Consider the following 20,290-nt stretch of genomic DNA (forward strand, 5'->3'; position numbering starts at 1 on the left):
ACAGCTCACAGCTACTTAATACTATATAGTGTCTGGCTTATATCCAGTAATCATGTAGCTAACGTTGGAAGCAGGAAAATAGTCAAAGGCGGTAACACTGTTGTAAAGCGTTCTGCATGTGACGTCTGCGTGTGACGTGCAGGTTACCTTTCCCCCAAACACGGACAGACATACATACATACAGATACGTCTTGCTTTATTAGTTAGATAAGTGTGCCCAAATTTATGCCCTCTAGAGTAAATAATTTTGGGGGGGATTTTAATTCTGTATACGGTAGCTGATTTTATATACAAAATGACTGAATAACTTTATTGTTTGTTATTTGCTGCAGTGCCAATCCTGAGCACAAACTCTCTGATAACAGTTTGGATCTGTCCATCCCTCTGGTTCATGAGACCGACACGACTATTACTGGGTAAGAACAAGACAAACCATAACTGTGTAGTTACTATTATACAAACTTAAAGCTGAAACCAGCTTGAGCTGGTTTTCCATCTGTTCGCTGTTGGGAGAAGAGGGAGTGCTTTTGTACGTATGGAGCATGTCAACTTGAACAGCCTTATCTCTGAAGGCTTTATCAAAGCTCTGCTTCACAGAGAAGGGAAAGAGATGTAAAACAGCCCAAATCTGCCAGAAGTCTGACATCTGATAAAGCTGCTGTCTTTAATGTGAAGGGATGCAACAGAGCTAAGCTGGACACATCTGACTCATATATCAACTGCTAAAGAAAACTCCTGTCCAGCTAATAACAGGACTGAAGCCAGAGATTCTTATGAGGCTGTTTTTAACATTATTTCTGTTGGCAATCAAATAAATATTAATGCATCCTTTTCTATCTCTCTCCTGAACACTGTGGCTGCTGTCTGAAGTGTGGTGACGCCGAGCTCCTTTGTGTACGGAAACTCCATCGATGCCTCACGCTTCGTCCAGTTGGAAGACATGGAGTGCAACTTTCAGCCTCTCAATCTCACTTTCCAGGTACTGCTTGCACAGACCATTTAGGATTTTCAGTATTTTTACACGTCTCTCTATATATTCTACTTCTCTTATCCTTTGTCTCCATCTTTCTTCGTCTCTTTGTGATGTGGTTCCAGGCCATAAACAAGGGGCCCAGCAGGCTGCCTGGCTCCACTGTGGACATCAGGATACCCAACCGGCTGGCTGGCAGCGGAGCTGACATGTTCCATATCATTGAAACACAGGTGGATGCCAACAGCAAGTCTATCTCCATTATTTATCCAGCCCCAATCCTTATTTATTAGTTATTCACCTACATTAGCCATGTTTTTTGGCTCATTTATCCAGCCTACGCCTGTCGGTCTTGCTTCTCTTCACAGCACAGCAGCTGCCTGGCTGTATCCACCTCAGAGGACACTTTTATAGGGCTGCAACTAGCGATTATTTTAATTGTCGATTATTTTCTCGATTAATCGATATAGTTGTTTGGTCTATAAAATGTCAGAAAATTGTGAAAAATGTCGATCAGTTTCCTCAATATCAGATGACATCCTCAAAATGTCTCCAACTCAAAGATATTCAGTTTACTGTCAAAGAGGAGTGGAGAAACTAGAAAATATTCACATTTAAGAATCAAATCATTTTTACTCAAAACTGATTAATTGATTATCAAAATAGTTGACAATTAATTTTATAGTTGATTAATTGATCTTAATCTTTGCAGCTCTACACTCTTATGTACAGAAAGCTGCTAAACGGATGGGCTTTTTAAAAAAAATTATATATTTTATTTATTTTAAGATTATTTTTGTGGCATTTTAGACTTTTATTTATAACAGGACAACTTAGACATGAAAGGGGAAAGAGAGGGATATGACAGGCAGCAAAGGACCGCATCGAACATGTGGCCGCCGCGTCCGCTGTGTCAAGGACCGTGCCTCTGTACGTGGGCGCGCTCCACCAGGTGAGCTAACCAGGCGCTCCTGGTGGGCTTTTTGTCATGGCATGGCCAATTTGCTTAGTGTGAGGTATCACTGGGCCAGTGAAAGTCTAAGCAAAAGTGTTGACGTTGCTACTGAAGCTATCCAACCGTTTAGTTTCACAACATTTTGCATTAAGATAAAGAAATACAATACTCCCAATGGGTTTAATGTTTTCTTAACCCTTGCATTGCTCCTTTCATATAGCTAGATCATGGGGGAGCTCAAACTGTTAATTGTATTTACTGTGAATGGGCAGACGGGGTTGACTGTATCCCACCCTCCTTGAGCCCATCTGGAATCACTTCCAGGGGATCAGACAGCTTGCACGAAACGGGAATAGGACACCTACAAAGCTGGCTACTGCCCGGTACCATCCCCAGCCTGGAAATACGCATCATTAACGCTGTTAACACTGCATCTAGCCTGTGGCACACCAGAAAGTTGCACACTTATATTTTATAGCCAGATATTCTTACATTTTATACAGACCTCTATTTGTTCAGACATGATATGCAAGTTACTGACTGTTGCACCATATGGACTAGTTTTTCTGCACAAAATCTTTCAGTCATTATTTAATGTGAAAATGTCTGTTCTCGTGAGGTTTAAAGTTAGTGCAGCCTATGAATCTTCACACCAGCAAAGGCAGCAGAAACACAGGACATGAGAAAGCACGGCAGTAAAAGCTCAGACCTGCTGGGTGGCAACAGAGCGGGCAATCAGGAAAGCCAGAGGAGATTTCCACGTCCAGCGCTTCAGGTTGGACTGAGGAGAGGGGAAAGGGGGATTGTTCCCCGGGGGCTCGGCAGTAAACCAGACACCTCTAAATCACTCCATATGGGAAATCTGTCTGGGAGGGGTACCAGCTTTTTGTTGGGAGAACTTCCTGTGAGCCCTGGAGACTCATAACAATAGTGGGATTGGGCCAGTTCAAACCCATCTTTGCAGCATGAACATGACAAAACTCTGTTATACTTTTAACTTAATTTGTCTCTTTTTATCTTTTATTGCTCTTGATTTTTATAGATATATTTGATAGCTTATATTTACATGCTTATATTCTTCTTGTTTTTATTTGCACAGATTTTGTCTTGCTATTGTTTGGCCCCACTGTTTAGCTCTCTGTTGTCTTATTGACCTCTGGATATCCTGCTTTTGCCTTGCTTTGTCTGTCATATCACTTTGTAAACTCTGTTTTTAAAGGTGTTATGTAAGTAAATGTATTATTATTATTATAACTTGTGCTGATTGGATATAATTTCACTTAAAATCTTAGTCAACACAACTTTACCACTGCCCTGTTACAGGTGGCCGAGGGTCGAGGGAACTGCACTCCTCACAGGAACCCGACACCTTGCACCGTTCCCCAGGACAGAGAGAGCATCTTCCACTCCATATTTGCCTTCTTCACCAAATCAGGACGCAAAGTCTTGGTAAATATGTAGCGCTTATGTTGCACTTTGACATTTCAGAGGTCACCCCCTGTGAGGGTTCCTGTTTTTTTTAGTCAGTGCAACATCTGTTTATCACACTTTCTTCTCTCTCCCACACACTTTCTCCTGCTCTTTCCCACTCTTTCTTCTCTGTCTTTCTTTAAAAGGATTGTGACCGGCCTGGAAGAGCGTGTATGACTATCTCCTGCAGTCTGGGCCCACAATTAAAAGAAGAAGCTTTGAGCATAGATATAAAACTTCTACTCAACACGGAAATTCTCAAGAGGGTAAAAATCCTTTTTTAACAGCTTGTTAAATTTAGTTGCAGGTTGTTGTGATTCTAATAGTAACAGTAATCCGGCATCTCTCAACACACAGGATAGTTCCTCTGTGATCCAGTTTGTGACGAGGGGCAACGTGCAAGTCAATGACAGGGCAGTGGAGGTGCCAAACGGCCTGCCAGAGGACATTTCTGTGAGTACATTACGAACTGTTAATTCACCATCAGTACACAAAATGACTACATTGAACATCACTATCAGGAGATGTCTCGCAGCTTCAGAGTATCTGAAGTTAGGTTTTATTGTTTAAAAACTGCTTAAAGCTGCTCTAATCAATATCTGTATATTAACAATTGGTCAGATTACACAGTTTCTCTTGCCACGCTTCACAGGCTAAATTGCAGAATAGAACTGCTACAGCTGGTAAGGCTGCTGTGTCTTGCTCAAAGGCAATGTGGCAAGGCAGATACAAATTGTGACTTGAATCCAGGCATGCTGATTAAAGGACAGGGAACTCACTACATGGCTCTGCCTGCAAAAATATATCAATACGCATATACATCTTTATCTTTAGATGCACAGTCCATGATGCTGTGGTTAGACAATCCTTGAGCCGCTGATGTGAGCCCAGGGAACAGCTGGGGACTGTGGCTATACTCTATGGTGGCACTTCTATCAGCATCTTTTCGGGGTCCTCAGCTGTGCTCAAGGACAGACCCTCCCCCCACTGTTTGCTGAGTGATTGAATGGCCCACAAGATCAGATGTGATGATTACATTGAGCACCCAGCATGCTCGCAGTGGGATCTCTCAAGTGATTAGGGTGCTGACCAGGACTGCAGCGCTGCTGACCCTGAGCTTCAGACGTACTTGGAAAATTCAGACCTGCTATGACCATGTCCATACCATGCTGCTCTTTCAGCACTTAGTAAACACAGTTACCTTTTCCCTCAGGATCCCTGCTGGTTAGAGTACACACCGGAAAGTATGATTTGTGGTGCCTGGTTATATCGCTCACAGCAAGCCGACTGGTTGTCAGCAGAACGACAAGCTCACTTTTTTATCTTCCGTGACATGTAAACAAACTGACATAAATCTGTAGGATTCTGTTGTAAGTGTGCAAGTTACAAACTTAGCATTTCAGAGTTGAATGAACTTCACATTCAATTACACATTCCTAGAATTAATGGATTGAAGTCAGAGTCAGAGAGCAATGACCAGTAGAGCTTTCATCTGTACTCGCAAGCGCCTTGGTATGCAGAACAACAGTTAGATTCCAGAGCTCGGACGGAGTAAGGGGGAGGTGTTAATGTGGCGAACTATTCAACAGAGAGACTTAATCTTCATTTGTTCGCTTGGTTTTGTCTTGGCTCACAGTTGGCGTCTCATGCCACATTTGTGTTCAAAGCTGAAGCTGTCATTTCTGAAATTGTCCCTTCATTGTTTGCACTAACAAGTTACAAAAGATAAACTGACTGACGGAGATTACACATTATTTGTCTTTGTTTAAGATCATTCGGAAATAAACTAATCTTTTTCATGATCCCAGTGAATGGGTTTTTTCCATTTAAGGCCTGAATGCTGACATTACAGCAGGCTGAGCTTTGGTGCAGAGTAATGCAATATTTAACCCAAGTCAAACCACTGTTAATCCAGTGCAAATCATTTTTAGCAATCAAAGTTATTGGGTTGGCAATGACTCATGTACATAAGTATCAAATAGCTTTAAAGGGACTTTTTCAAATTAGAAAGTCAAAATGGTCATTGTACTGTCGGACAAATAAAACTGATTGTAAATGTTAGAAAATTAAATAAGAATCAAAGCGCTAAGTGGTTTAAAATAATTTTGTTTTTGTCAGCTGACACTAATTCCCTTCATTGCAGTTATTTAAAGCAACACTAGAGAACTTTTCCCGCGTCGGTCCCCCTACAGTTTGGAAGAGGAATTGTCCATTGCATTACATTATGCACAGTGTTGGGAAGGATACTTTCAAAACTATTGCCACCAAATAACTTGGATGCATGCATGTACATTGTATGGAACCCATACAACATATACCTTCATGCATCCATGTTTTTCGCTGGTAAAATTATTGATTACTTCCTTTGAATTTGGGTTGTTTTATTTAATTTCATGGCTTTTGAAAAAAAAATTTAAACGGTTTCAAAACAGCATCCTGACCAACCTTTGACATAAACCAGTGTGTGATTCACTCAACATCCTCTGATCTTAACTATTGTATTAGTCAAAATAATTCATAATATCTGCTTTTTTTCAAACTCAAAAATTAGGTATAATGTCATTTTATTAGGTTTATTGACCATGAATTTAAAAAAAAAGCATTGAAAAGAGGAATAAAAACATTTTAAAAGTCAGGAAAACATTCCAAACAAAGCGCATTTTTCAATTTTGACCCGGAATGACAAGTTCATGGACGACAGTGAAGACAACACAAGGGTTAAGTGAACTGAGTTTGCTGTCAGTGACAGATTATCCAGCCGGTCAGTGTTCACTCATGTCATGGGAAACAGCCTAAATAGATTTTATTTATTGCGGAACTGGGCTATTTTTTAAGAGAATGCCAAGCCTCCTGAGATAACTCCGAGAATCAGCCTCAATCTGGGCTTCAAGGAATCAGTTTAAAGGTATGATGCTCACGATAGAAAAAGGGAGTGGATGATAAATTATTTAGAATTTCACTGACCTAATAAGATGAATATTCATTGGCATTAAACACATAGAGCAGTGCATTATGAAACACTGATGGTCAATGTTACTGACTAGTTCCTATGATGTTATTCATACCAGTGATGTTAGACAGTCGGAGCCAATGATGAACACCAGGACTAAGAGTCTACAGCCATGCTAGCAGCTCTGTGAAGCTGTACTAAAGCTAACGTCTGCATGCTAACATGCTCACAATGACAATGAGAACATGCTGCTGTTCACCATCTGTGTGTCAGTATACTAACAGTTACTAAGTAGCACTAAACACAAGGTACACATAAGGCTCATAAGAATAGGAATTTTGTTATAAACCAAAGTACTGGGCGGATTCATTCATTTAAACTGAGATGAAAAGTCAGGGGATTACCAAAGTAAGTAGGATTCATCCTCTGGAGACCATGAATGTCTGTACAAAATGTCATGACAATCTATCCTATTGTTGGATATTTCAGTCTGCACCAAAGTAGTGGACCGACCGACAGACTGACATTACCATCCAGATAGAGTCATGCTGCTTGCATGGTGTTCTATGTGTTCTATATAAAATAAACTCTATTAGTGTCCGGTTTCATGCTGTATAGTGTTTTAGGTTTACATGTAGCCCCTCTTGAATCAAATTAAGAGTTTTGGCTATAGCTAAAACGACTGAATAAGATGTGCCTTGGTTTTTATTGTTGCACTACATTGCATCATTAGACGACCATGACTTAATGATTACTCTTGTGTGTGTGTGTGTGTGTGTGTGTGTCTGTTGTATTTGAGCGTGACTCACTGACTGACTGAAGTGCTGTTGTGTTTCAGCTGGTGTTCGAGGCTCTCCACAGTCAAGAGCCGAGGGGTTACGTAGTCGGCTGGATCATCGCAATCAGTCTGCTGGTGGGAATCCTCATCTTTTTGCTGTTAGCTGTGCTACTCTGGAAGGTAACCAACACATATATTGTACAGCACAGATTGTAATTGTTCATCTTACAGCACTAGTCACAAACTGCAATATTTTGCTGAAGCTTCAAGCTACAATAGAAAAAAAAAAAAAAGGCAGTTGTCACAAACTCTTGTGTCACAGCCAGAGGCACTGTGTCTAAAGCGTCAACACGGTATCCAGTTGTACAGAGACAGCTGGAAGTAAGGGAAGAGGTGGGAGTGAGAGCTTGCTTTGGGCCTTTAGCAACCATGAAAAGGACAAATCACAGACTGGACAATAATTCACACCATACGACTCACATGAAAGGAGAATCTAAAAGGGAAATGGCAATTAAACTGATGTCCAGAGGCCCTCTTGCACAAAACTCCTTTTCTTTTTCATTGCTTTATTTTCCACCGGGAATACCACAACGAAACCTTGGAATGTTGGTCCTGGGATACATTCCCCCCTTTGCCAAAATAAACTCCACTTACAAGAGCAGCACATGTCCTGCTCTTTTCAGGAAATGCCTGAGGAGAGTACAGGTCTGTATCAATAAACTTTAGTAGTAAGACGCAGATAGATGAATGGAGCCGTAGAGAGAGAGGCATCATCCCAATGTGGCTGCTTTGTTTAGATACACACCAAGGTTATACTGCTTTCTCCATCCTTTCATATCTCATTTATTTTACACTTGGTTGTTAAATGTAAATTAGAATCCAATATTACTTTCCTAAAGAAACAACACATTTCTGCAGGGGAAATTCTTGAATTGCTTCCATTCATGCCGGTGTTTCTTTGGTGGTTTTAGCCTATTAACTTTAAATTGTGTGTATTTTACAGTACTGCTGGCCATTTTTCAAAGCATTCCATGCCATGATGTTTTAAATTGATTTCCTCCCTCCCAAACATCCTTTGTTTGCCACTTGTTTCATAGCAGGGGAAATGTCAACTTGCAGATATTTGTAACATTAAGATACATAATCCATTACAGTGAAATTAAGGTTTGAGTTATTATTATTGAGTTAAAATGATTTGATTATTTTCATAATGCAGCTGAAAGAAGAGACTTTTAAATGAACTCTCTCATTGAAACTCCTAAGAGACATCTGCTGAATAAGACTGCATTCAAAAGCTATGTAAAATCCAGAAGAAAAGCAAGACAAGTTAAAATATATATTTTTTTGCATTAAAAATGTTGCTGTTCTGCAGCTGAATCTCAGAAGTCTGTAGGAGCCAAAAATGTAACTACTTCCCAAAGACTTGCAACACGACAGAATAAGACAAACTCTCTAAAGGGGTCATTCTACCGTGTTCTGAGACATGACAACATACATTTGACAATTACTAAAGCTGACTAAATGTTAACAGTATCTATCATCCGACCAATATTGATTTTAAAAAGTTGTAAAATATAATAATATACAATATCTTTTCTACCATTTTCTACATCTTGACTGTGGAGAGCATAACACTAACAACATTTTCTTGAGAATCCCTTAAATTTAGTATATAATTTAGAATAGAATCAAGATATGCATTGAGAATAAATTTTACAGTTAAAACATACTACTACTAATTGTTGTAATTGTAAATATGTAATGACAACACCAAATTACCATCAACATCTTTTGGATTTATTTACTGCAATGTCTTGTTACTTAAAGGAATATTTCTTGGCCAAGAAGTTACTGCACCCAGTTGAGAAATAGGCCCATAACTCATAGTAACACAAGTAGCCTGCTGAATGTAGCTTCATACCATACGTACCGTATGTTAATATGAGGTGATAATATCTGCCAGTGTTTCTTATTTAAATGATCACCTCAAGAGTAAAATCTACCTTCAAAAGTTATGATATGCAGTGTGTGATTTGTAGTTAATAAGCTCAAATAATGCAAAACCACAGAATTCACCTTACTAACCTACTAACCACTCCAATTTTTTGTTCCTCTCGTTCTTTGACAGATGGGATTTTTCCGTCGGCGCTACAGAGAGATCATTGAGGCTGAAAAGAACAGGAAGGACAGTGATGAAAGCTGGGACTGGATGGAAAAGAACCACTGAGATTTGTAGTGGGGGTCCCACAGGAGCCAATGAGATTAGGGATTGGGTCGGGAAGGATCCAATAGCACGTGGTCTCGCAGCCCTGCCGCCCCAGTGGCACCAGGCCCTTCAGTCTTCCATATGTGGAAGAGAAGAATATTCTCCATATTTTTTGGAGACTTGATATTTTTTTGTGGGTGGGGGTCCAGGAAACAGGCTTTTGAGGTGACAGTGTGTTGCCAGAGGACACTTGCTGTGGAATTCAGCTAATCTCAAAGGAGGTAACTCCCAGCCATCAGCCAGCGAGAGTGGAGCTGTTGATGGAGACCTACATCCGTACGGGGATGTGGAGACGGCATGAATACTGGTGGACAACAAAACCCTCAGGGCTGTGTTACATAGCAAATTTATTTTTATACATACAGTTTAAGCCATATTGTATAAAACTGGGCTTCGAGAAGAGATCGGGTTTTGAAGGCCATTATAAACACACTGTATCTACAGTATGTTTTCCTAAAAGCACTGATGTTTGATAAGAATGAATGCCTTGGCTCCATAGCTTTACTTTTTATGCCAAAGATATGTCCTGTATAGTATATGATTGGAGTCGTTTGTATATTCAGTTCTTCCTGGGAGTGAAAGATTGTGTCTTTTCTTTACTATTTCCGGCTTATGAATATCTGTTTTACACATCTGACTCCCCCTCCCTCCCACATAATCAGCCAGAGTTAATTCTGTTTTAGACCCCCACACACAGTGATTAAAACGCTGTGTCCTCGTGTCATCCACTAATGTTGTCAGAGTTGTCTCAGAGGCGCTGAGGGCCCAGTAAAAGTGCTCTCTGAGGTCATTAGGATCTAGTTCAGGATGTGGTAAACAACCGCACTATAAAGTTATCTCTATCAACACTTTCTTTCTTTGCCATGTTTCCTTTATTATCCACGCCTGAAATACAGGGGGTTGTGAATTATACCATTCACTTTTCAAGCCTTGTGACTGTCCATAAGCATTCCATTTGTCATGGTCTTGCTTTTATTTCAAGGTGATAAAAGTGGATGCAACAATTGAATTGAATCTTTACTCTCTGCAGTGCTTTGAATAAACACAATGCTTTGAAAGTGCAATGTGCATTAGAGGGAATTATCTGAAGCTGCTTTTGCAAGGAACTATTGCTCAGGTATGCAGCTGACTTTTTAGGCGGACCCCCAAAGGTTTCCTGGTTCAAGTGAAGACTGAATTACTGTAAGATATGATTCACTATAAGTCATGACACACAACCTGATCATGATTTATTTCCAAAACCTTTCCAGACTTCACCTAAGCCAACCATACTTAATTTTACTATTATGTTATTAGGCTTTGGGTTTTAGCTTGAAATATGAGCTACATTACTCTCCACGGTCAGATGAAAGTCTGCGATGGGAGTCCACCTACAGTCATTTACAGGGGCCCATGGCATGAGTAATGCCCTAAAAATAGGTGGGAATTTGCAGCACTCAATCACTGCACATAAACGAGCTCTTTGGGGCTCATGGGAAAAGTTCATTTTAAGTCAACATGGAAGAATGTCAGCTCCCTGAAAATCTGCCACTATTTCATTTCACAACTCCTCAGTACTAAATTTTTTTACTCCACGTTTTTGAGAGTCTTTTAAAGCTGGGTTTTATTGTGAATGAACATTTGCAGAACACAGTGACTTCAATTTTGTATTAAATGTCCCCAAAGAAGTATGATTAACTGTAACATTTGTTCATTGCAAAATAACATGAAGACATTTTTTTTAATTATGCTCCAAAAAATAAGTTTTGATGTCAGTTTTGAAGAATTTATCAATGAAAATTCATTTATAATTAATATTTTAAAACAGATATTTTGCAGTTAACCAGAATCAGATTTAAATGTGCAATGCCAAAGAACAAAAACTATATTTTAATATGTTTCACATTTCAGTGCTAAGACACTTTATGGCTCACAATGATTGCTTGGCTCTCTATTTTGTGCTGTATGAATCTGTTATTGATCTAATACACTTTATTTTACCATTTAATTCCACTGGCATGACGGCATATACTGTACACATTCACGTCTTCCCTGCATATCTGCTAAACCGATGCTACACCTGTATGCAGAGAAACCGACACTTGACATTTTTTGGTAAATTTGAACTGTGATGGTTATATTTTGTTGTGTATGTTTGTTGTCACCGTTAATCACACCGTTATTTGTTTTTGTTTTTGTTGAGTATACTACTGTCACTGAATATCATTTCCATTATAGTGTGCTGTATATGTTTGATGTTTAAAGTCATGTTGGAACTGTATATTTATCTGTTGATAAATTTTAGAGTGAAATTTCATGGCTCTATATGCTGGTTTTGTCAACATGAGTCCAGTGTGGTTGTTGGTTGTTTCACTTTTTATTTTTTTAAAGGTGTGTGGTGCTCTCTGCTGGCTGCTTTGCTCACAATGTACAGACAAATTCTACATAAACAACTACATATTCAAAGTTTTTTGAAAACTCTTTAGTAGGTACTGTATATGCAGTAAAATTTGCTTAAACGCTCAGTTTTCTAGTGCAAAAAACAATATTTTGACTCCAAGGGTCTAACTTTTTATTGCTTATATACAGTAGGTTATGTGCATCCTAGAGCTGAAACGATTAATCGATTAACAGAAAATTAATCAGCAACCCTTTTGTTGATCAATTTGTCATTTTATAAGCAAAAATGCCAAGCATTCTCTAGTTCCAGCTTCTTGAATATGGGGATGTGTTGGCTTTTACTGTTTTATCAATGTGAATTAAATGTCAGTGGGCTTTGTTTGGACAAAATTAGCACTTTGAAGATGTCATCTCGGGAAACTGGAAACATTTGAAATGGTGACAGGCAGTTTTCATTTTTCTTTCTGATATATTACTGGATGTGGATTTGGCAAAAGTGGGCCACTTTTTAACTAGTTTAAGCAATTCAACATTTTCTATATCTACTAAATTAATGAAAAAAAAAATTTTTTAATCAATTATGCTTCAGTCAACTGATAGCTTTATTAAAATACAATATAACACTGGGCACTTTCCCTGAAAACCAAACAGCTATTGTTTTAAGTTCAACCATGCCCACAATGACGATGTCACAAAATTTCAGGATGAAAAAGTCTTAACTGGCAAAGCTTTCATTTTTCATTTCATTTCAAGCTTTCATTTTTCTAAACCCACTCGACTAAACAATCAATTAGTCACAATAATGATTTAGAGAATAATGGATAATGAAAATTATATTTACTTGCAGCATATTGTACATTCTGCCTGCAGGAGCAGTGACTCTGCAGGTTTGCATACACAATATGTTAAGAAAGAAAGGCAGCTAATCACTCTTTATTGGTTAGATTATGTGTGTTTGGTCAGATGACCCCAGTTGCTATGAAACACTGATACCGAACACAAGTTCCTCTGTGGAGCACAATTAATTATTAATGCAGCTAAAACAGTGAATACAGCAGGAACACCACAACAAATGCTCACTTTCTTTTGACCAGGGAGACTCACTCTGCTCACTATGTCCTCTTTGTTTGATCATGGGTTGATCAGGACTGCGGCAGTGGAGCAGGTGGTCGCACCAATGGCAAGTCATTTATGCCACTTGGTGCTGCTGTGTGACAGCGCAGTGGAACCTGAGCAGTTCAGCCAGCTGGAGGGTGCAGCTCAGGTTGTGGCTAAAGCTACTGAGAACATGGCAGCAGTGGCCTCCAGGTACGTATACAGTGTGAAGTTTACTGAGGTAAAGAAGAGACTGACGTGTTACGCATTATCAGATTAACCCCAAGCTCTTTACTTCCAGGCAAATAAGTAACACGGAGGATGAAGTTTTGCACATGGAGATGTCATCCCTGTTGGAGTCAGTCACTGTGTCTGGCCAACATGTGCTGCTGGCAGCCCAGAAACTCAGCATCCAGCCCAGTTTGACTGAGCACAGAGAGGAACTCATCACTGCATCACAAAACGTCTTCCTGGGAGTAGTCAAAGTAAAGTATGATTTTTCTTCTCCTGGTTTAAAAGGTGGCTCCAAGTATGTTACTAAATATACCATTTAATATAAGAATTTAAACATAAAGAGAGATAAGGATGAAGGAATGGCTGCAGACACTGACTGATTAAAAGCAAAGAAAGGTTCCAATAGATTCATCTTCCACAGCTGCATTTTCTTTTTACTTTTCCCAGAGGTTTCCTTAAATGGGAATACTACTTAACACATCGAGAGGCCAAACTGCTGTGTTAAGATTTACACCTGAAATATCAGCTATTCATCCATAATCCTTGGCCTAAACGTTCAGTGTTGTTAGAAATAACAGTTTAAATTTTGTTAATTTGTGAGGACAGTGAACCTTTTCCAATGTTAGCTACTGACCGCTATATTAACTGTAATGTCAGTGTACAGACTGTCTGTAATTTATGAGAGGAGATTACATCAGCAACTGCTTGTGAACTGTAAAAAGGACATAACAGTCTACTTTGTTACTGTCATAATATTTTATTACTTTAGAAGAAGCTCTACACAACATCACATGGTGTGTGACAAACTCTTCTTTTTTCTCTTTGGTAATGGGAAATGCTCTCTAGATCTGCCAAAACTATTTTAGCACACTAGAATATCATCATCATATTTAAATAAAGCAATTTGTGCAATTTAAATTTCAACATGTTCTGCAAACAATAGCTCTTACTGTCACAGGCACATTTAGCTTTGTTTCTCTTTGTTGTCCAAGGTTTAGGAAGAGATTGCAAAATGATCTGGGACTTCTGTCTTAACCCATAATTTCTATAATATTATGCTCCCGCAGTGCAAAACAAGTCAATTTATATACAGTACCTTTGCACCACAATGGCAAAAGATCATCAGTTTTTGATTTATGTGCACACAAATCTAGTTTTCATTTCTAGGTTTTACATTTAACCATACATACTTACATTTGGCATCATTGCATGACTAGGTTTTGATTTGTTTTGCCCATAGAGGATTATGTGTGAAATATAAACAAAACTAAACAATACTAGCAGCTTAACATGAGGCTGTGCGCTAATGTCAGCATGCTAACATGCTCACAATGACAATGCTAACATGCCGATGATTAGCGGGTATAATGATTACCATGTTCTCCATCTTAGCTTAGCGTGTTAGCATGCTAACATTTGCTAATTAGCACTAAACCTAAAGTTACAGCTGAGACTGATGGGAATGTCATTAGTTTTGCATGCATATTGGCATTAACCAAAATATTGAGCATATTGAAATGTTCACTGATCATGGCGCTATCTGAATAATTTGGGGGACATGAATGTCTAAACCAAATTCCAAGTCAATCCATCCAACAGTTGTCAAGACATTTCACTAAAAGCCAAACATGTCAACATTGTGGTGGCACTAGAGGGAAAGGCACAGGATCACCAAAGTCAGTAGGCTTCATCCACTGGGGACCATGAATGTTTGTACCATATGTCATGACAATCTATCAAATAGTTATTGAAATATTTCAGTCAAAATGGTGGACTGGCAGGCCTACATTGCCCTCCACAATTCAATGCCACTAGTGTGGCTAAAAACAAACAAAAAGAAACTGCAGTAACAAGCACCCTTATCTTTATCTCTGCTCTTAGGTTCTGTTAGTGGACGACGATGCTACTGTCAGGAGAGTTGTAGCTGCTGCTGATGGAGTTTTAGAGTGCCTCTCTGAGCTTGGCTCCGCCTCAGACATCAAGTCTCTACTTAAATCGTTCCAGGTGTTTTCTGAGGCTCTGCTTCTCCTTAACAGTCTGACAGTGGAGAGAGCAAATGCCTTACAGGACCCCAGACAAATGAAACAGCTTCTTGATTCCTTGGAGACCCTGAGAAGGTGCATCTCCATGCTGCACACAGCCATGTGCACAACCATCAAACACCCTACAAGCGAGCAGGCACAGGCAGCAAAGAGGTACATTCTGGACAAGGTGCAGAGCACTGTGAGTGACATTATTATAACCCTGAAAAGTGAATGCCATGGTAGATCACTGGGTCCTTGTGGGTTTTACACAGGGAGGAGGAACAGTCTGTTGCAACTACTTGCTAGTTCCCCCACCTCCTCAATCCGAGGCAGTGGCTTTGACAGCCTGGTGAGAGATCTTGTGTTTCACTGCATGGTTGTGGCAAACTCTTCTCGTAGAGAGTTTCAACAAAGAGTGGTGGGTCATTGTCGTCACATCCTGCAGTTCTGGTCAGACATGAAAAGGATTTTAAAGTCCTCAGAGGATGATTCTGAGCAGGGCCTTGAGATGACCTGCACTTTGTTGGTGCAGCAAATCCAAATGCTTGACGAAGCTTTGATGACTACTGTACTTTATCAAGTCTTGGACACATTTCTGACAGCATCTTCTACAGTTGAGGAACTTTTAAGTGTGACGAGACAGATCCTGGTTGCACATTCTTCTACAGAGATGGATCTGACCTTTATTCAGCCACTAGTTGAGGACTTCATATCTTTCACTGATAGAATAATCCAAGTGGCGAATTTTATCTCAGCTGTGGCTGTTGATGCAAAGAGTTTTGAGAACGTGGAGAACTCACGAGTATGCCTCACAAGACTTAGAGCTCGGATCGCATCTCTTTCACTGGAGCTGGCGGATAATTCAATGCAAACTGTCCAAAAGCTTCATGAGGTGTGTAAACAATGGGAGGAGGATACTGGTCAGCTTCAGGATGCTCTCGGTGATGTAATGGATGTGAGGGAGTTCACCAGTCTTGCTATTGACGAGGTTGTCAATGATCAGCATGGATGTGACGCAGCATACAGAGAACAAAACTATAAACTGTTTAACCAACATGCAACAAACCTTATTTGTCACATGAAGCTGGTGGTTCACTCAGTGAGGAGGCACTTGGACAGAAGTGATAACCCCATCTACAGGAATGGCCTCCTGGTCCTGCTGAAAAAGGTACAGTCATCTCGAACCAAAGTGGGTGAGTCAGTCAGAGACATGCTTTCCGGTTCCACTCTAAATGTGGAGGTATATTCTACTTTTACAGATAATGTTTCCATGGCTATTCAGAACTTTAAAGTGCTCAGAAAGGGGCTGGACGGCCAACAGCATCCACATCTCCTGAGCCCGCTGCGAGAGGGGGCACGTCAGCCTGAAATCTCACCATCATGTCTTCCAGTCAACGACACCTGTGAACTGAACCTGGATCATATGATAAGAGGCTCTCCTGTTTTGGAGGTTATGAAGAGGGATTCCCAAACTGAACAGGAGGAGGAGCACTCAGATGAGGAAACCATAGAAGCAGAAATGGCTCATAAATATGACATCAATGATTTAAAGCTCCCAGCTGCCTCTGATGAGCCCAAACTGACCTACAAGCCTCTTGAATTTGACCTTTTACCCCTCTTGTATGAAGTTGTGACTGTGACTAAAGGGAAAGATGTGACAGAACTCAACCGGGCCTGCACTGGTGTTCTTGAGATGTCAAACTGTTACGCTCAAGCTGCAAAGGAAGCCTTGGCCATTGTTGATGCGGTCGATTGTCAGACGTTGGAAAGTTTTAGAGCAGAGCTTGTGTCACTGACTCCGCTGCTCGTCCAGACAGCTCAAGAGACGGCGATGAGCTCAGCAATGAGCACGGAGAGCATCTACAAACACAGCACACAGTTTACTGACCTTATTAACAACACCCGAAAGGTTTTACTGCCAGTAGCCGGAACCTGGTATCATACTGTTCACACTGAGCTGCAAAGAAATCTGCCAACAATGGCAGCCACTGTTACACAGCAACTGAATGAAGTGATGACTTTATGTGCTGACGTGGTCCAGCTCTTAACATCATCTGATTTAACCATACAAAATGACGGTCAAGAAACATTCAGCATTTTACACAACAAGCTGAACAAAGCCCAGAACAACACAAAGTATCTGGTGGAGTTTTCCACCTCATTGAAAGGACGAGTAGACCAATTGGAGGGACACTGTATCCTCTGGGGCCTGTCTATTCAGATTTTGCTGAACTCTCTTGATAAGATTTTGGGAACATCAACTGCAATGAACCAGTTGAGCCCTCAGAAACAGCTATCAGTGTTGTCTGAGAACTCGCTTCGAATTCAAGAGGCAGCAAGGCTAACCAGCCTGAATTGTAAAAGTGCATACAAATCAAAACAGTTAATAGGATACCAGGATGAACTAAAAACCCTGACTGAAGCCTATCTCAAAGCTGCCGAAGAGCTCGACATAACGCTAAGTGTGATGCAACTTGCAAAATCAGAATTCTTTCAGAGACATCTTTTGATTAAAATGAGAGTGCTTTCTGGTCATTTGAGCAAAGCAAATAAGGATTATGACACAGCACTTCAAAATATTGTCAGCATTGCTTATTTTGCTGCTGAACACTTTAGGAAGAACAACACAGATGACGCCGAGCAGAAATTTGATAATGCAGCTCAAACACTTTTTGAAAGTGTAAAACCTGCGACCGAAAGAGTCGAGGACTGCTTACACTTCATCCGCGACCCGCGTGCCCGTTCTAACCTGAGGTCTATCAACGACCACCTGTCTTTTCAGATCTCAGATATAATCAGCAGGGCGAGGCTCATGATAGAGACTCACTACATTTGTGACACACTCAGTCTGGATGTGCAGATACAGTGCTGGTCAGCAAAAGCTCACTATGTGGTGGAGGAGATCAGGAAGCAGGATGGGATTCACCTAGAGGCTAAAGCGCACATCATGGCTGGTCTACAGGGCAGAAGACCTGATGATATCAAAGAAGTGTTGGCTACAGTCCCATCTAATGTCAAAGAAGTAGAATTTCCCTCTGACAAGGCAATGACACCTTGGCAGAAAGGCAACACAGATGCTGCAGAACTAAATGTGAAGATGGTAGCTGTTGCCAAATATGGACCTGGAAATATGGAAAAATATGTAGGTATCTCATGATTAACAAAATTAAAGTTCAGTGATTCCTTTATTTCTCAAAAATTACATCCCTATTTCTCTCTGTAGGATGGTGTCCGGTCTGGCGCATACAAAGAGGCTCCTTCGCTGACCTACACATCCCTTTTTTTAAAGCAAGAAAGTGACAGCTGGGATCCCCAGGACAACAAAATTGTCCAGGTGACCAGGAAGATGGCTGACACACTATGTTACATGACTCAGTACTTGAGGAAGAAAGGCCCAATACCGGTAATGACCACCAGAGAGCATTTTACTGCCTTGATCTTTATTTTTGCAGGCACCCTCATCCAAAATCATTCCTTTTTTTTCAGAATAAAGAGGCATTTGTCAATGCAGCCAAAGATGTTATCTCAAACTGCCAGTCAGTAACTCAGTTTATCAGAGTTATTGCCAACCACTGCCTGGATAAACAGTGTACGGTTGAACTCTCCCTCATAGTGGAGCAGATTCTCACCATCACCAACCAGCTCAACATCATCTCCAGGTCAGAAGAGTGTAGACATAAATCACACTGGAAACAAGGCTAGGCAAAATATAAAGTTAATGAGACAGATGTTCTTCATGTTTATTTAGTGTCAATGCTGTAACACCTGGGTGCAAATCATCTGATGAGATCCTGGTGAAGAACACACAAAATCTACTGCAGACAGTCTTGCGTGGGGTCCATGCTGCAGAGACAGCCTGCATTACAGTAAATCTAACATCAAAAACAAATGTGTAATGATATGATGTCTTCTCTGTCATGTACTATAGATATGATACAGCTTAAACTCTCTGTTATGTGAATTTCCTAGGCCATTAAAGCTGCAAAATGACTCTCTTGCTCCAGGGTTTGAAGCAGCCTGAGCCAAACTCAGATGGTGCTGAGGCTACAGCCTTGTGTTTCCAGTGGAGGAGGAAGCTGGAGATCCATCGAGCCCAGCAGACCTCTAACCCAGAGACCGATGAGCTGGGTTTGAGGAAGACCTCATCCCACCCTGTAGCACCCAGTCTTGCCCCACCAGTTGGCTACAAGTAGGGTTGCAAAGGGTCGGAAACTTTCCGTGGAAAGTTTAGCTGGGGAATTTTGAAAACATTCCAATTTGGAAACTTTCATGGGAATTAACGGGAATTAACAGGAATAAACTGGACATTTTTAATATTGCTTTCCATGTAAAGTTTAGCTTTGGAATTTTGGAACCATTCCAATTTGGAAACTTTCATAAGAATTAATGGAATTTATGGGAATTTGGATGGGATGTAGTCCTTGGGCTCAAATGCAGTACTGTCTTCAATCTGTCTTCAATCTGCTGTAGAATGTTGGATTCTAGAAATGATCTGTGCAGTGGGTGTGGCCTCAGTAGCCCTGCAGTAGGCTAAGTAGTAGCCCAAACCATTGACCTTTAGTTTAACATATGAAGGTAGCTAGCATACTACCTTTGATTAATTACTATGGCTATGGTTATGGTTATATGCATGCTAAGGTAACCATCAGCGCTATCTATTTTTCCAGCCTATCAAGAACAAGTGGGCTATACAATTAACACACATAGGTTAATAGCAATGGGTTATGTATTATGTAGTAGCCTATGCTGATTACTGCGTGCGTGCATGTCATTGACGAATATAGGGAGGACATTCAACTGAAGTTGCATTAAATGAGGTTGTTTTAACCAAGATTATGCTGCAAGATGTTTTTTTTTCAACTACATTAAGCTGCCTGTTATAGACTAACAGTATTATAACATGCAATATTAAAAATATTCAGTTTATTCCCATTAATTCCCGTTAATTCCTGTTAATTCCCATGGAAAGTTTCCAACTTTGAAAATTCCCGGAATTTTGCAACACTAGCTACAAGTTACCACTACCCCTTCAAAACACAAAGTAGTATTTAGTTTCTCAAGAAATAAGAAGCCTGTTTTCTATTTGTTATAACAATATGAAACCCACTCAACCCTTAGAGGGAGCTTTTCACAGACTGTCACGCTCAAGGACACTTCAGCAAGGTAGAT

General features: G+C 40.3%; 2 protein-coding genes across 2 annotated transcripts in view; both read left to right on the plus strand.

Moving 5' to 3' along the window:
- Nucleotides 1-11,685, plus strand: part of itga9 (integrin, alpha 9) — a 50,291-nt gene extending 38,606 nt beyond the window's left edge. The window contains exons 21-28 of the mRNA XM_039784109.1: nt 333-416; nt 871-979; nt 1,096-1,203; nt 3,249-3,374; nt 3,542-3,661; nt 3,753-3,848; nt 7,184-7,303; nt 9,252-11,685. Coding sequence (XP_039640043.1) covers nt 333-416; nt 871-979; nt 1,096-1,203; nt 3,249-3,374; nt 3,542-3,661; nt 3,753-3,848; nt 7,184-7,303; nt 9,252-9,350 — 862 coding nt within the window. The 3' untranslated portion in view covers nt 9,351-11,685. The remainder of the gene's footprint in view (nt 1-332; nt 417-870; nt 980-1,095; nt 1,204-3,248; nt 3,375-3,541; nt 3,662-3,752; nt 3,849-7,183; nt 7,304-9,251) is intronic.
- A 5,404-nt stretch (nt 11,686-17,089) lies between these two features.
- LOC120547989 lies at nt 17,090-20,227 on the plus strand. Its single transcript, XM_039783861.1, has 5 exons — nt 17,090-18,263; nt 18,345-18,524; nt 18,608-18,780; nt 18,870-18,987; nt 19,126-20,227. Exons 1-5 carry the CDS (start codon nt 17,100-17,102, stop codon nt 19,312-19,314), a joined length of 1,824 nt encoding a protein of 607 aa, XP_039639795.1. The 5' UTR covers nt 17,090-17,099; the 3' UTR covers nt 19,315-20,227.
- The last annotated feature ends 63 nt before the right edge of the window (nt 20,228-20,290 follow it).

Source organism: Perca fluviatilis, chromosome 19 (assembly GCF_010015445.1).
Source record: "Perca fluviatilis chromosome 19, GENO_Pfluv_1.0, whole genome shotgun sequence".
Classification (NCBI taxonomy): Eukaryota; Metazoa; Chordata; class Actinopteri; order Perciformes; family Percidae; genus Perca; species Perca fluviatilis.